The 14,825-nt window shown below is 31.3% G+C and overlaps 2 protein-coding genes across 2 annotated transcripts; one reads left to right on the top strand and one right to left on the bottom strand.

Annotated features, from left to right (window-relative positions):
- Nucleotides 1-7,575: 7,575 nt before the first annotated feature.
- LOC110646271 (YTH domain-containing protein ECT4-like) lies at nt 7,576-8,482 on the top strand. The gene is made up of 2 exons (XM_021799669.2): nt 7,576-7,869; nt 8,009-8,482. Exons 1-2 carry the CDS (start codon nt 7,576-7,578, stop codon nt 8,480-8,482), a joined length of 768 nt encoding a protein of 255 aa, XP_021655361.2.
- Nucleotides 8,483-9,962: 1,480 nt separating this feature from the next.
- LOC110661600 (disease resistance protein RUN1) lies at nt 9,963-14,191 on the bottom strand. The gene is made up of 8 exons (XM_058134298.1): nt 13,646-14,191; nt 13,127-13,416; nt 12,871-13,080; nt 12,311-12,588; nt 11,942-12,232; nt 11,647-11,859; nt 11,351-11,563; nt 9,963-11,267 (listed from the first exon to the last, which is right to left on the bottom strand). The coding sequence occupies exons 1-8, from the start codon at nt 14,116-14,118 to the stop codon at nt 10,095-10,097; spliced, it is 3,141 nt and encodes a 1,046-aa protein (XP_057990281.1). The 5' UTR covers nt 14,119-14,191; the 3' UTR covers nt 9,963-10,094.
- Nucleotides 14,192-14,825: the final 634 nt, after the last annotated feature.

Here is a 14,825-nt window from a genome sequence, read left to right as displayed (position 1 = left end):
AATTACCCCTTGGCATAATAATAATAATAATAATAATAATAATAATAATAATAATAATAATAATAATAATAATAATAATAATAATAAGTCAACAATAAATATATTTATCAAAATAATTAAAAATCATAAATTAATAATATTCACTTACATATAAAAATAAAATATTATTTCATTTTTTCATAATTCATTATATATAGATACATATTTCAATTAATATATATAGCTGAAAGTATCTCTCCATTAAATGTATATTAAAATAAGATAAATAAAAATAAGATAGTTTTGAAGTAAATTAAAATTTATTTAATACATAAAAATGAAAGAGTACAAAATTTTTAAAATATTAGATGGCAATATCTTTTTTTAGAATGCTACATGAAAAATTTTTAAAAGAAATTAATTTATTTTATATATTTAGATATATAAATTAACGACCTTTCTGAACCGAAAGAAGTAATGTTATAAATAACTTGTATGTTAGATAGTATAAAAAGAAATAATTCCTATATTGTTAAACTATAAGAAAATGAAGGAATAGCAAGAGTGAAATATGTATAGAATTATTTATATATATATAAATAAATATATATTATTCTATTATGGCACGTATATGTGTGAAATAAAATAATTATCTTATTATAAATTTTCGTAAATAAATTACGAACATATGTGTTTATTAACAAGTATATATGTCTATTAATAAAAAGACATGTCAATTCTATACAAACAGTCACAACTGTTTGTATAGGTGTCTGTTAATAAACAGACATGTCTATTCTATATAAACAGTCACAATTCTTTGTATAGGTGTCTGTTAATAAACAGACATATCTTTTACACAAACAGTTGTATTTATTGGAGATAGATAGATGTGTCAATCTGGAAAAGGTGTCATAACTTTTCATTCTTTATAAATATGGATGAGTTTTTCAATCCAAATATATATACTACTTCTACTTCTTCTTCTTTTCTTATAATCTCTCTAAATTTTGGTTCGTATAAAGAGTTCTTAAGGGAAATCTTCAGGAGTTGTTGTCTGCAGATTTCAGACTTTATTGTATCCTGGAGGTATATTGCAATAACCTTGCAGCAATCTAGTGGGAGCAATTAATACCTTAAAGATAGTGATTCATCACGCCTCAAAGCCTATTCTACACCCACTGCCTCAACAATTTTAAGGTATTAATCACAATGGAGTGTAAAGCTGTTTCCATAATGAATCAAGAGTTCATGAAACTTGATCGTTTTAAGGAACAAATTATGTTCACTAAGAAGGTGAAAACAGATTCGAAAAAGAAGATGAATTGCCATGCAGAGGTCATATTCTCAACAACTCATTAGATAGGTTATAAGATTTGTTTACCTCTGTCAAGTCTCCAAAGGAAATCTGGAATTCATTAGAATTTGAATACAATAATAAAAAAAAAAGGTATGGATAAATTTCTCATTATGAAATATTTTGAATTTTAAAAACTTGATAATATGCCTGTTATGAATAAGTCCATGAGTTGCATATCTTTGTTTCAAAGTTTAAGGATTTGAAAGTGGTAGCTCCTAAATCACTACAATTAAGAGGAATAATAGCACATCATATTTTTAGTTTGAATGATTATAGAAAAAAATTACTGTATGCCACATACGACTTTACTCTTAAACAGATAGGGTGAATGTGTTAAAGAAGGTAATAAGATTTATGTGCATAAGTCGAAAAACACTTTTATATGCATAAATCCTAATTCATATTGATTGTGTCTATCACTAACTAGATGGAGATATTGTTAAAAATATTAGCGATATTAAATTTGTCTCATTTTGAAAGAGTTATGTTTGTTCATTAAAAGGTATCAAAATGAACTATTTATTATCGATAGTTATATCTGTTTTAAAAGGTGTAAATGAACAAATATAATTATTATAAGAGATACAAAGTGAATGATTGTATCTATTCTAAGAGGTATAAGTGAATGGTTGTATATGTTCTAAGAGGTATAAGTGAACAGATGTAATTTTTCTAAGAGATACAAAGTGAACGGTTGTATCTGTTATAAAAGGTATAAGTGAACAAATATAATTGTTCTAAGAGATACAAAGTGAATTGATGTATCTGTTCTAAGAGGTATAAGTGAATGGTTATATCTATTCTAAGAGGTATAAGTGAACGGTTGTATATGTTCTAAGAGGCATAAGTGAACAGATGTAATTGTTCTAAGAGATACAAAGTGAACGGTTGTATCTGTTGTAAAAGGTATAAGTAAACAGATATAATTATTCTAAGAGATACAAAGTGAACGATTGTATTTATTCTAAAAGGTGTAAGTGAACATAGGTAATTATTCTAATAGATACAAAGTGAACTGTTGTATATGTTTAAAGAAATGCAAATACTTTATAAATAGCAGTTTGGAACAAAAATCTATTAACTTTTCTTTTTTGTCTCTTCTCTTCATTTTTACTTACAATCAACATTATTATTCTTTAATTTATTCTTAGGAGAATTTTAAAATTGCTGTCTAGATTTATATTTTGGTTATTATCCTTGAAGGATCTGCCTAAAACTACCTAGCTGTAACATAGTGGGGGTTTTACTCTTTGTTAATTTCATTATATTGAGGAAAACAAATATTCCATATGATATTTATTACAAATTGATTGGAAATTTTGGTAGAATAATTACTCAAATTGAGTGTGCTAGTGCTATTGGTAGCTTAATGTATGCTATGCATCGCACTACTCCTGATATTGTTTTTGCAATAAATAAATTGTTAAGACATACTAATAATCCTAGTGTGGGATATTGGAAAGAAATTTCAAGAGTTTTTGGATATTTAAAAAAGAAATTATAAACTATAGATTATTCTGCGATAAATTTCCAATTTTGTTAAAACCATATAAAGAGTTGTATCCATGCAAAGAGTTGTATCCCTTGGCCAAAAGATGCAACCAAATTAAAAGATGCTATTTTTTCTTAATAGTTACATGCATGAAGAGATGAATTTATTGGCCAAAAGGTTGGTACTTTATGAGTAGTAAAAATAAGAACCTTACAAGTCATTTGTAAAAAGTGACAAAAGGACAAATGAGTATGTATTTGTGTGTGTGTGCAAGTTTAGCTTAGTTCTTTATATTTGGATGCTCTCATTTTAAACAAGTTATGGAGTAATTTATTTATGCAAATAAGATATATATCTAGACTGTGAATTATTTATGTAGTTCATGTTATAAACATGTGATTATATGGTTGACTAGTGAAACAAATATGGTGGAGATCCTAGGGTTATACAAATGCTAATTGGATAAGTAGTACTAAGGATAATAAGTCAACCTTTGGTTGGATGTCCACTTTAAGTGGAGGTTCTGTTTATTGGGCATCAAAGAAACAAACTTATATAACTCATTCTACGGTGGAATCTGAATTTATAACTTTGGCAAATATTGGTAAAAAAGCAAAATGGCTGAAAAACTTGTTACTGGATATTAAGTTATGGCCACAACCCATGCCATCTATTTCTTTATATTGTGATAGTCAAATCATGATGGCTAAAGCATATAGTAAAATATACAATTGAAAGTATATACATATAAGCTTAAGACATGAAAATATAAGACAATTAGTCTCTAATGGTGTTATTACTATGTTTATGTTAAATTCTATAAAAATCTAGCAAATCCTTTAATAAAAGGGCTCTCGAGAGTTATGATTATAAGTACATGTACTGATTAGGATTTAGAATATTCCATTAAATTTACTACTGATGGGAACCCTACTTTATAGTATTATTACTAAATAAAATTTAAAAGGTAACAGCAAGTCATTAGTAAATGTGGTAATTAAAGTACTTAGTATACTATGTTAATGGAGTGAGGATGAGTATTTATACTCTTAATGAAGTTTAATATTATTACAAAAGAAACTTCTCCTATATGAACATAAGAAGTGGTGCTGCTTCAATAAAAAGTGAGAATAACTTTTGTAAATGTTCATAAAAACAAGAGGTAGCACAAGGTCATATTCGTGCTAAAAATTTTGGTAGACTTTTTAAGTCGAACTAATTGATTTGTGTGTATAGTATTTCCGATTCTATTTAATAGGAATCTAGGTTTAAGCCAAGGCCACCATGATTTCTTTAGAACTTTGAAATACTTACACTAAGGAAAAGTTTAAATCGAAAGATACTTTTCATTATGCATGAAACAATGGGATCTAACAATACAAGCTAAGTGGAGGTTGTTATAAATAGCTTGTATGTTAGATAGTATAGAGAGAAAGAATTCATATATTGTTAAAATATAAAAAAATAAAGGAATGACAAGAGTAAAATGTGTATAGAATTATATATATATATAAATAAATATATATTATTCTATTATGGCACTTGGCACGTATATGTGTGAAATAAAATAATTATCTTATTGTAAATTTTCGTAAATAAATTACGAACAGATGTGTTTATTAACAAGTAAATATGTCTATTAATAAACAGACATGTCAATTCTATACAAACAGTCACTACTGTTTGTATAGGTGTCTATTAATAAATAGACATGTTTATTCTATACAAACAGTCACAACTCTTTGTATAGGTGTCTGTTAATAAATAGACATGTTTATTCCATACAAACAGTCATAACTATTTGTATAGGTGTCTGTTAATAAACAGACATGTCTTTTACACAAACAGTTGTATTTATTGGAGATAGATAGATGTGTCTATCTTAAAAAGGTGCCATAACTTTTCATTATTTACAAATATAGATGAGTTTTTCAATCCAAATATATGTACTACTTCTACTTCTTCTTCTTTTCTTCTAATCTCTCTAAATTCGGTTCGTATAAAGAGTTCTTAAGGGAAATCTTTAGGAGTTGCTATCTACAGATTTCAGACTTTGTTGTATCCTAGAGGTATATTGCCATAACCTTGCAGCAATCTAGTGGGGGCAATTAATATCTTAAAGATAGTGATTCATCACGCCTCAAAGCCTATTCTACACCCACTACCTCAACAAGTAACCAAAATGCGAAGAGAAAAAGGTGAAAGAGAGAAATGCTGATATGATCTGCATTTCAGTTTTCATAATCTGCTGTTGGCTTAGGTTCCTTATTATGTTCTGCCTTTGGACTAGGATTGGAATATGGAGATTTGCTTGCTATCCTGCAAAATTAATGTTCACAAACCCATGCAGTTGCAAAGGCAAAATTAAGGAGAATTTAACTACTTAATTTCATGTAAATCCTCCTTCATGCCAAGGCTCCTTAATTTCTTTACTTCCTCAAAACAAAGAAATTAGCGCTATAATACCGTTGCTTACATTTGTAAAAATTAATTAACATATACCTCTATATTTTTTAATATTTACATGTTTTCCCACATTTCAATTTCCTATAATTTTTTTGAAAAATTTTCTTTTATGTTTTCTTTTTTAATTCTAAAAAAAAAAACTTGCTACTTTTGTAAAAATTGAAGAACTAAGGATTTATGTTCATAAATTTGTGACAAATAGATTTATCCGTTACTACTTTGTGGAGGACAAATATTATCGTCAAAAACTTTGTGACGAAATAACTGTCCGTCACAAATTTGTGACAGAAGATAACTATCCGTCACAAATTTGTGACGAAAAAAACTGTATGTCACAAATTTGTGATGGAAAATAAATTTCCGTCACAAATTTTTTATGGAAACATAATTTGTGATGGAATACATTATTTCGTTACAAATTTGTGACGGCATAATATATTCCGTCACAAATTTTGTGACGGCATAATATATTCCGTCACAAATTTTGTGATAGAATTTTCCGTCATAAAATTTGTGATGGATAATTTAATCCGTCACAAAAGGTATGCTTAAAAATTAGAATTTTCTGACCAAACAATCGATCCTCTTTATTTTTTTTCTTCCCTTTTCTCCCCACCTCATTGCCTCTTTCCCCTTCGTCGGCGTTGTCCATCACCTCCACCAGCAGCAAAAGGTGGAGAAGAAAACACAATGCTCTTTTTATCTTTCTCCATGTACTTATTTTATTTATTTTCTTGTTAATTTAAATGAGTTTTTTAGGGTGATAGATGAAGAGTAGTTTATGTTTTAGAACAATAGCATATTGTAAAATGGTATTTAATTAAAAATGATTTAAGTTCTAAGTAAATTAAAAATATTGTTACTATTGATCTAACTTCTAATTAATTTTAACTTTGATTTTAGTTTCGATTTAAAATTTAATTTTTAATCTTGAAATCAATTTCAAATTTTAATTTTAACCTTTAATTTTTCAATTTTAATTTTAGCTTATGCTTTTTGATTGATTTTTCTTGGATAACTAGAGTGGTTCCACGGTGGTGGGTAAGAGGAAAAAGAAGATTCAAGAAGAACTTAGAATAGATGATGCTAAATTTGAATTTTTAATATTGGAGCCACTCTATGTCAATTGTCATGGTTAACCATTACATTTTCCATTCATCACGTTTTAAGCACCGCGAGGGGCATTGTGCTGCAGGCCAATTTGGATTAGGAGCTGAATCAAAATTTGATTGAAATTTATCAAAATTGAAATTAAATTGGATCGAAATCAATTAGTTCGGTTTTAGTCTAAATCAATTTAAAAAAAAAAAAATTCAACCATTAAATTTAATTAAAATTAAAATTGAATTAAAATCAAAATCAGAGAAACCCCTAAAAATAAATTTTTGATTCTCTGAACTTTAAATAGAAACCACCAATTCAGACTGAAACCACGCTCGGCTCCTAGTTGTAGTCACCTAGGCCCCTTCTTTAGCACATTCCCCCTGCAAGCTCGCAGCCGAAGGCTGTTATTTTTAAGTCCAGCCCATGAATTCAGACGAATAGCCCCAAATCCAATCGCTTCTCTCTCCCTTCACTTGATGTTTGAATCACCAATTGCTCCATTGCCACCATTAGATGTTTCTTCATTTTTAGTTGCTAATTTTGCAACTCTATTTTTATTGTGCAGAAGCATACAAAAGCAGGAGACAGGAAATGTGATGATGATTCGACGATCAAGAGAACTACTAATCCCATGACTCTTATCAATGTAACGAAGAATCTCTCTTTCTCCACGACTACAATCAAAAGAGTAATTATGTAAAGAAGCCAATAGAAAATTCAATTCCCGTTGTTCCCACACCATAGGCATTTTAGAGCTTTTTTAGTTATTTACAATGTTTATTCTACTGGAGGGGTTTTCCTCTGATGTGATGTTGTTGTTCCTCTTCCTTATTTTATCATTGTTTTAGCTTTCCATTATAAGCCTGTTATAATTATAAAGGCTATTTATTCTTCAGGTTAAAGAGTTGTAGTTTATTTGCAATGTGTATCTTAGTTGATTTGGAAGTGAAGTGGGGTTCAGTTTCAGTCAATCGTTAGATTTGGAAGCTAATGTTGTAATGTGGATGACAGAATAGATTATATGTTCACATAACAACATATTATATTGTAATATTGTTCACATTACATATAACGGAGATACTATTTATCATTTCACCTGTTGTTTTTCCCCTGATTTGAGCTTAATTATTCTCCTGTATAGTCTTCCCTCTCTCAAATGACAATAGAGCGGCAGATGATAGAGCTGCAAAAGATTGCAGGTATTTGTAAGAGTAAAGCATATTTTTCTTCCCCTGGATACCTTCCACATCCTGTTTTCTATGGATCAGAAGCCATGCCTTGCTATTCATGGGATTCAGTATATTTTAGTGATGTCTCAAATGGCAATACTGGTTCTCAAAATGGAAAATATGGATCAGCTTCTACTTTTGCCAAGTCCAGTGGTTTTAACTCTATGAAGTCTAATGACAATACTGCTGGCAAATCCTCTAAGTCTACAAATACACAAGCAATCAGACCTTTAAACAAGGTATGAAATATTCTTACTTTTTATGTCTATATCTTTAAACTTTCCCAAAAAGAATTGATTTTGAAGTTTGTTGTGCTTGTTGGTCATCACTAGTCTTCAGTTTTGAGTGTTTTTGCTGATTTAACTTTTTTTGTTACAGGTGTCTGCATTGGGTTCTGATTTCTCAGCAGGTCTCTCGAAAGGATACCATCCTGTAGGAAATTTGCCTCCTTTTTCTATCCAAAAACATGGTCCATTCCCGCATAATTGTCCTATGAACTATAAACAGAACGGAAGGATATGGAATGGAAATGATAGAAATAAATCTGGAGACAGATTCTATAAAAACAGTGATTTTGAAACCTCAAATGAACTAACTTCTGGTCCTAGGGGCTCTAACAAATTTCCTTCTCTGGAGACTGCTGTCAAGGAAGACTTGGGAATCACTGTACAAAGAGATCAGTATAACAAACCAGAATTTGAAACGAAGTACGCAGATGCTAAGTTCTATGTTATCAAATCTTACAATGAAGATGACATTCATAAGAGCATTAAATATGATGTATGGGCAAGCACTCCAAATGGCAATAAGAAGTTAGATGCAGCATTCCATGAAGCAGAACAGAGATCTTGAAAATAATGGTAGGCGGCCTGTAACTTATAGCAGAGACACTCAAGAGGTATCTCCTTTGCTTTAGAACTCAATTGTCTTCTAATGTTTCTGTTGTGAAAACCAGTCTGCTCTACATTTACATCTTCTAATTTGTTATATTATATTTTAAGAAATATGGCTAGAACTAAATACATATTGATTGTCGAAAATTGTGTTTACTTCATGGTAGTACTGCTTTACAATGAATATTTGTTATACCTGACCTTGTCATGTTGGGAATGGAGCAGAAATATTTTTAAGTTCTTGTTAACCTCAAAAAAAAAAAAAAAAAAACTACTCTCTATTTTTGAAGTTCGTGGTTTTGAGAAAAGACCTGTTCTCTTACACAACAGCTTCTATTTGTGGAAGTCTTCTGCAATATGCTGTGCATATGGTTCCCCTGCATTAAAAACTCAACTTAGCCGAGTATGTTGCCATTTTTCTGTTATTTTCAGTGGTTGTACTATACAATTTAGGCTTGATATTTCAATATATCTGGCAAAAGATGCTGCTAGAATAGAAACTTGTGCATGGTGGCCTCTGTTCTTGTTGAATATATTAAAGGTTGGATTGACACGATTTGTTATAATAATTTTCAGATTGGACTTTAGCAAGGTTTGGAAATGCTGAATATATTTAAGAGTTATTCAGCTAAGACCTCATAATGTTAGATGACTTCAATTTCTATGAAAATCGAGAGAAATCTCTACACACTAAAAAGAACAATAAGCCTGCAACTTTGCAAATGGAGATACACGAAAATGGTGAGTTTCTGCAAGTTCACTCTCGAAAACTAGCCTTATAGTTTTGTCAACAATTCAGGTTTGACCATTGCATCTTCTGAGAAGATGCATTTATTCCCTAAAATTTGCTATTGTTAAAATCATGATCTTATTGTTATCAGTTTGGACTAGCAGCTGAATTCTATGAATTTTGCTGTGCAATGTTAGGGATCTTGCCTAGATACAACAACAACTAAACCTTAAGTCTTGCCTAGACACTTTAACTAAAATTGAATGACTGCTGTGAATTATGAGCCTGTTATAATTATAAAGGCTATTTGTTCTTCAGGTTAGAGAGTTGTAGTTTATTTGCAATGTGTATCTTAGTTGATTTGGAAGTGAAGTGGGGTTCAGTTTCAGTCAATCGTTAGATTTGGAAGCTAATGTTGTAATGTGGATGACAGAATAGATTATATGTTCACATAACAACATATTATATTGTAATATTGTTCACATTACATATAACGAAGATACTATTTATCATTTCACCTGTTGTTTTTCCCCTGATTTGAGCTTAATTATTCTCCTGTATAGTCTTCCCTCTCTCAAATGACAATAGAGCGGCAGATGATAGAGCTGCAAAAGATTGCAGTTATTTGTAAGAGTAAAGCAATTAAGAATGCTAAAAAGTAACGGCAAACTAGATATGAGTTATACCTGTTGTGAAAGTGAGTGGGGTTTGGTTAAGAGGAAGCAGGAAGAGATAGAGAGAGATTTCGATCGAGTGAAGAAGAAGAAGAAGCTTCCTCCTCATTATTTATTCTTCTTCTCTTCGATTTTTCTTCCAATATTTGAAGAAGTGATTGGCATTCCTAGTCATCTTGATGCTTTTCATTTCTGCTTCTCCTTTTATCTCTACGATATATAGGATGGACCCCACACTCCATAATTTCCGGCCAGAGATGGTTATCGATGAAGCAAAATGAGGCCTTAACGAAACACTCTTCATCAAAACGTGTCCTCAATCCATTGAATGAAAGCAACATGTGTGATGAGTCCGAACTATACGGACCTGCATTCCAATTCGCAACGACCTTATCGCTATATAAGTTGAACGCTTTACGTTCCTGCCTATTTCCAGATTCCCATATGAAATCCACTTCAAATCGAGGAAAATGAATAAAACGGCTGGGACGAAGAACAACGCAGAAAGAGAAGGCAATTAAGTGACGAAGGTCAAGTTTGAAGGAAAGCGAGGATCCTTTATTCTTATACCTCATCCTTTCTGGCACTTCACCTCCTGCCATCAATAATGTAACTTTCTGACCCAACAGGTGCGCTTCAAAAACATCCTCCATTACTTTCTTATTCAATTTGACGCAACTACTAAAATTAAGAAATTTGCAATCTTCAGATTCACTTTTATGTGCTTCTTCATTTTCATGTTCACTTCTATCTGCTTCTTCATTTTCATCATCATGTTCTAAGAAATTGAAAGAAATTGATGCAGATTCCAGAGAGCGGCAATCATTTGCACGTAATAATTCTAAGCATGATGGAAGCCCTGGTAAACTTTTAAGTCTCTCGCAACTTCTTAAATTAAGCCGTTTCAACTTCGAAAGTTGTTTGATGCTTTCAGGAAGACTTGCTAAATTTGAGCAATTCGGGAGAAATAACTTTTCAAGACATTTCAACTCGCCTATGCTGCTTGGAATAGTCACGAGTCTTGAACATTCAGCTAGATGAAGTTCTTCAAGACGTTTCAAATTGCCAATGCTGCTTGGAAGACTCTCGAGTGCTGTACACCGATCCAAGGACAATATGACAAGTTGACACGGAATCTCTGGACAATCTTTGATTTTATTGGATCCAGTTAAATAAAGTTCAGTAAGCTTGCTCAGATTTTGAAGAGAGGGAATTTCAACCAAACTCCAACATCCTTTCAAATATAGAAACTCGAGATTTGGGACAATACTAGACAGGTTCGGAATCGTGATCAGGTCATTAGAGTAGCTGAGGTCCATTAATTTCAAATTTCCAAGAGGCTGTAATTAAATAGAAAAATATCAATAAATTAGAAGATACAAATTAACTTCTATAAAATGTATCTAAAATTTATAAACTGTACCTTATCTCCTCCATTCCACAGTTGTATGAGTTTGCTCCCACGCATTCGAAGTTCTACAAGATTACTTAGATTTTGAAGAGAGGGAATTTCAACCAAACTCTTACAGCCATTTAAATATAAAAACTCGAGATTTGGGGCAATACTTGACAAGTCCGGAATCCTGATCAGGTTACAAGAGTCGCTAAGGTCCATCAATTTCAAACTTCCAAGAGGCTGTAATTAAATAGAAAAATATCAATAAATTAGAAGATACAAATTAACTTCTATAAAATGTATCTAAAATTTATAAACTGTACCTTATCTCCTCCATTCCACAGTTGTATGAGTTTGCTCCCACGCATTCGAAGTTCTACAAGATTACTTAGATTTTGAAGAGAGGGAATTTTAACCAAACTCTTACAGCCATTTAAATATAAAAACTCGAGATTTGGGGCAATACTTGACAAGTCCGGAATCCTGATCAGGTTACGAGAGTCGCTAAGGTCCATCAATTTCAAACTTCTAAGAGGCTGTAATTAAATAGAAAAATATCAATAAATTAGAAGATACAAATTAACTTTATAAAATATAGCTAAAATATATAAATTGTACCTTATCTCCTCCATTCCACAGTTGTATGAGATTGCTAGAAGGCATGTGAAGTTCTACAAGATTCTTTGGCCAAAAATTTAATGGCAAAGATTCTAGAGGATAATAATCCCAGTAAAGACATCTTAGTGCTTGTGCACAAAATTCAAAGTTCTCAGGAAGGAGCACTTTGTTCGGCATTGCACATACTTCGATGAATCTAAGATTGCACATCTTCGCAAAGGCCGTGGCACTTAGCTTCAAAATACCTCTCTCACCCGGCCAAAACGATATGGCCTCAACATTTTCGGTTCCCTAGTAAAATAACAGCAAAAAGGATTATTGATTAATACTTAACTCGTCACGAGATCTACAATTCTTACAAAATTCAAATATGATAATGATCAAAGCTTCATTGATTAATTTGGTCCTTACCGTCTCTGTTGTCAATACATGATCAATATCTTCATAATACCACAACCTGCTGCGTCCGCCAGGCTGTTTGCATTCCTCATTAACAATATCCTTGCCCATTTGCTCTAGCAAGTCATGCATATCTACCCTATTGTTTGAAATAGTTATCAGAGACTTCTCAATTAGACGAGGTATTCCACTTTCTGGATAGAAACCAAATGCTTTTAATTTTCTCTTGACATGATCTTTATTTTCACCTTTGAAGAAACATGCAATGTCAAGAAATATTTCATGTTCATTCTTTTCTAGCCCATCATAACTTCTTTTCAAAACATCTTCAATTTTTTTAAGAGATTTGCCTTTCAATTTTTCCAATTCGCTTTCCCATTCTTCTATCGTCCTCCGAAATAAATGAGATCCCAAAACTTTAAGAGCTAGTGGATTGCCTCGGCATAGATTGTGGCCTTCTTTGATAGCTCCTTATATTCTTCCTTGGGGACGATTTTGCTCGAAGTAATTTAAGATAAAGAGTTCCAGACCTTGAGAATCAATTAACTTCTCAACCTCATATATGCCTTCTTCTGATAAACCAAGTGAATTTCTACTAGTTATGATGATTCTACTTCCCTCACCATACAAATCACACTCTCCTGCTAAATCTTTTAAATGGTTTCGATCCTCTACATCATCAAAAACAATCAATACCTTCTTACTCTTAAGCCTTCTCCTAGTAGAATAATTCAAACTATCTACATGTTTGTCCCTTAATAATTGTTGAATGATTTTGACTCATACTTGAATTTGATGATTGCTTTGTCATTGTTTTCCTAACATTTTCAACGAAACAATGACCATCAAATTTATTCTTGTTTCGATGAAGTACTTCTTGTGCAATAGTTGTTTTACCAATGCCTCCCATCCCCCAAATTCCAACAATCTGCTTCTCATTTAACAACCGTTCCACTTCTTCCACACGCAGTTTAATTCCAATCAAGTTGAGATCATAAGAATCATCACCTTTAGACATATCACTAAATTTTTTCAGAACATCATTGACAATTCCCTCAACCAATTTGGCCTCATATCTAGTCACATGTGAACAACAAACACTAGTAAGTAATGGTAGACTTACACTTCTAAGTAAGATAATATATAATTACTATGTTTTCCGTATAAGTCTTGTCTATGTTTGAATTGGTGCTTTGTGTTAAGATTAATGTACTCAGTTAAAAATTTCTAAATTTTGATTCCCTTCCCTTAAATTGAAAACTAGAAAAACTACAGTAAAGAGTAATTAAAAAGTAATATACTTACTTGATTTCCTGTAAATCCCATCCTGCAAAGTTGCTTACTTCCATCAAAGCACGCTTCCAGCTGTCCACCTTCTGTGAATTGCCTTTTTCTCCATGCATAGCAAGTGCCTTCCCGAAATTCCCTGTCAGGTCTTGAACCTCAGTGGGATCTACTTTGTAAAAAACTGGTAGGACTATTTGTCCTGATTCTTCCCTGCATTTAAGTATCTCAACAAGCTCATCCAAGCACCATGCAGAATCTGCATAATTTTCAGAGAAAATGACTATTGAGACACTGGATTCTTGGATTATTTTCAAGAGAGCCGGTGAGATCTCTTCTCCTTTACGAAGTTCTTCATCCAAGAAGGCATTGATTTGCTTTCGCTGCAAAGCTTCAAAGAGATGGGAGAGAATACCATAACGGGTATCTTTGCCTCTAAAACTAATAAAAACATCATACTTGCAGGGAGGGGCTGATGAAGATGTAGAAGCCATGATAACTGAGTTTGAAGAAGGTAGAGAAAGCAAAATACTAGAGATGAATATTTGGGTAATCTAGTCTGATACAAGAAATTTATGAACAAATGAAGAAATAAAGGAAGAATGAAAAAAAGAAAGAGGATGAAGATGGCCAGAAACACCATAATATTCTTCTAGGAAGGAACATATTACTAATGGACAAAAAGGAATGACTAGCATTTAGTCAACAAAGTACGTTTAAGGGGTAATTTTTATAGTTGTATTTGAATTTTGCCCCATATTTTATTTTTGTTTTTTAATTTTAAATTTTTTATTAAAAAATTCTTAAATTTTAATTTTGTTTAAGAAAATTCCTCTAATATGTAATAGTGAATTTTTAAATTAAAAATTTACTCTAAACTATAGTATGATATCTATAAATATAGTTTCAGTATAGTAAATTTTTAAATTAAAAATGTACTCTAAACTATAGTATATGATATCTATAAATATAGTTTCAGTACTTTTCATTGATGGATAAATTCTTTTATTTTAAAGAAAATAAATCATTATGATGGTATTGATATTTTTATAATAAGGTCCAAGTAATTTTTGAAATGGCTGATTTTTTTTTTTTTTGGTTGAATGTGAAAGGATAAGTTGTAAAAAGATAATTTCATTTTTTCCATTTTAAAAACCTACTATCTCAGGTTTATATAGCAGGTTAAAGGAATTTTAGTGAA

The sequence above is a fragment of the Hevea brasiliensis genome, chromosome 14 (assembly GCF_030052815.1).
Source record: "Hevea brasiliensis isolate MT/VB/25A 57/8 chromosome 14, ASM3005281v1, whole genome shotgun sequence".
In the NCBI taxonomy this organism is placed as follows: Eukaryota; Viridiplantae; Streptophyta; class Magnoliopsida; order Malpighiales; family Euphorbiaceae; genus Hevea; species Hevea brasiliensis.
Note: the sequence above shows the minus strand (reverse complement) of the source record. Positions and strands in the feature narration are given on the sequence as shown.

What these genes read in the sequence shown, in the direction of transcription:
- LOC110646271 (XM_021799669.2), top strand. Translation starts at nt 7,576, where the DNA reads ATGATAGAGCTGCAAAAGATTGCAGGTATTTGTAAGAGTAAAGCATAT. An exon ending in CAATCAGACCTTTAAACAAG is followed by an intron (nt 7,870 to 8,008) that starts GTATGAAATATT and finishes TTTTTGTTACAG; the next exon opens with GTGTCTGCATTGGGTTCTGA.
- LOC110661600 (XM_058134298.1), bottom strand. Translation starts at nt 14,118, where the DNA reads ATGGCTTCTACATCTTCATCAGCCCCTCCCTGCAAGTATGATGTTTTT. An exon ending in TGGGATTTACAGGAAATCAA is followed by an intron (nt 13,417 to 13,645) that starts GTAAGTATATTA and finishes ACATGTGACTAG; the next exon opens with ATATGAGGCCAAATTGGTTG. An exon ending in TGTGGAATGGAGGAGATAAG is followed by an intron (nt 11,860 to 11,941) that starts GTACAATTTATA and finishes ATTTAATTACAG; the next exon opens with CCTCTTAGAAGTTTGAAATT.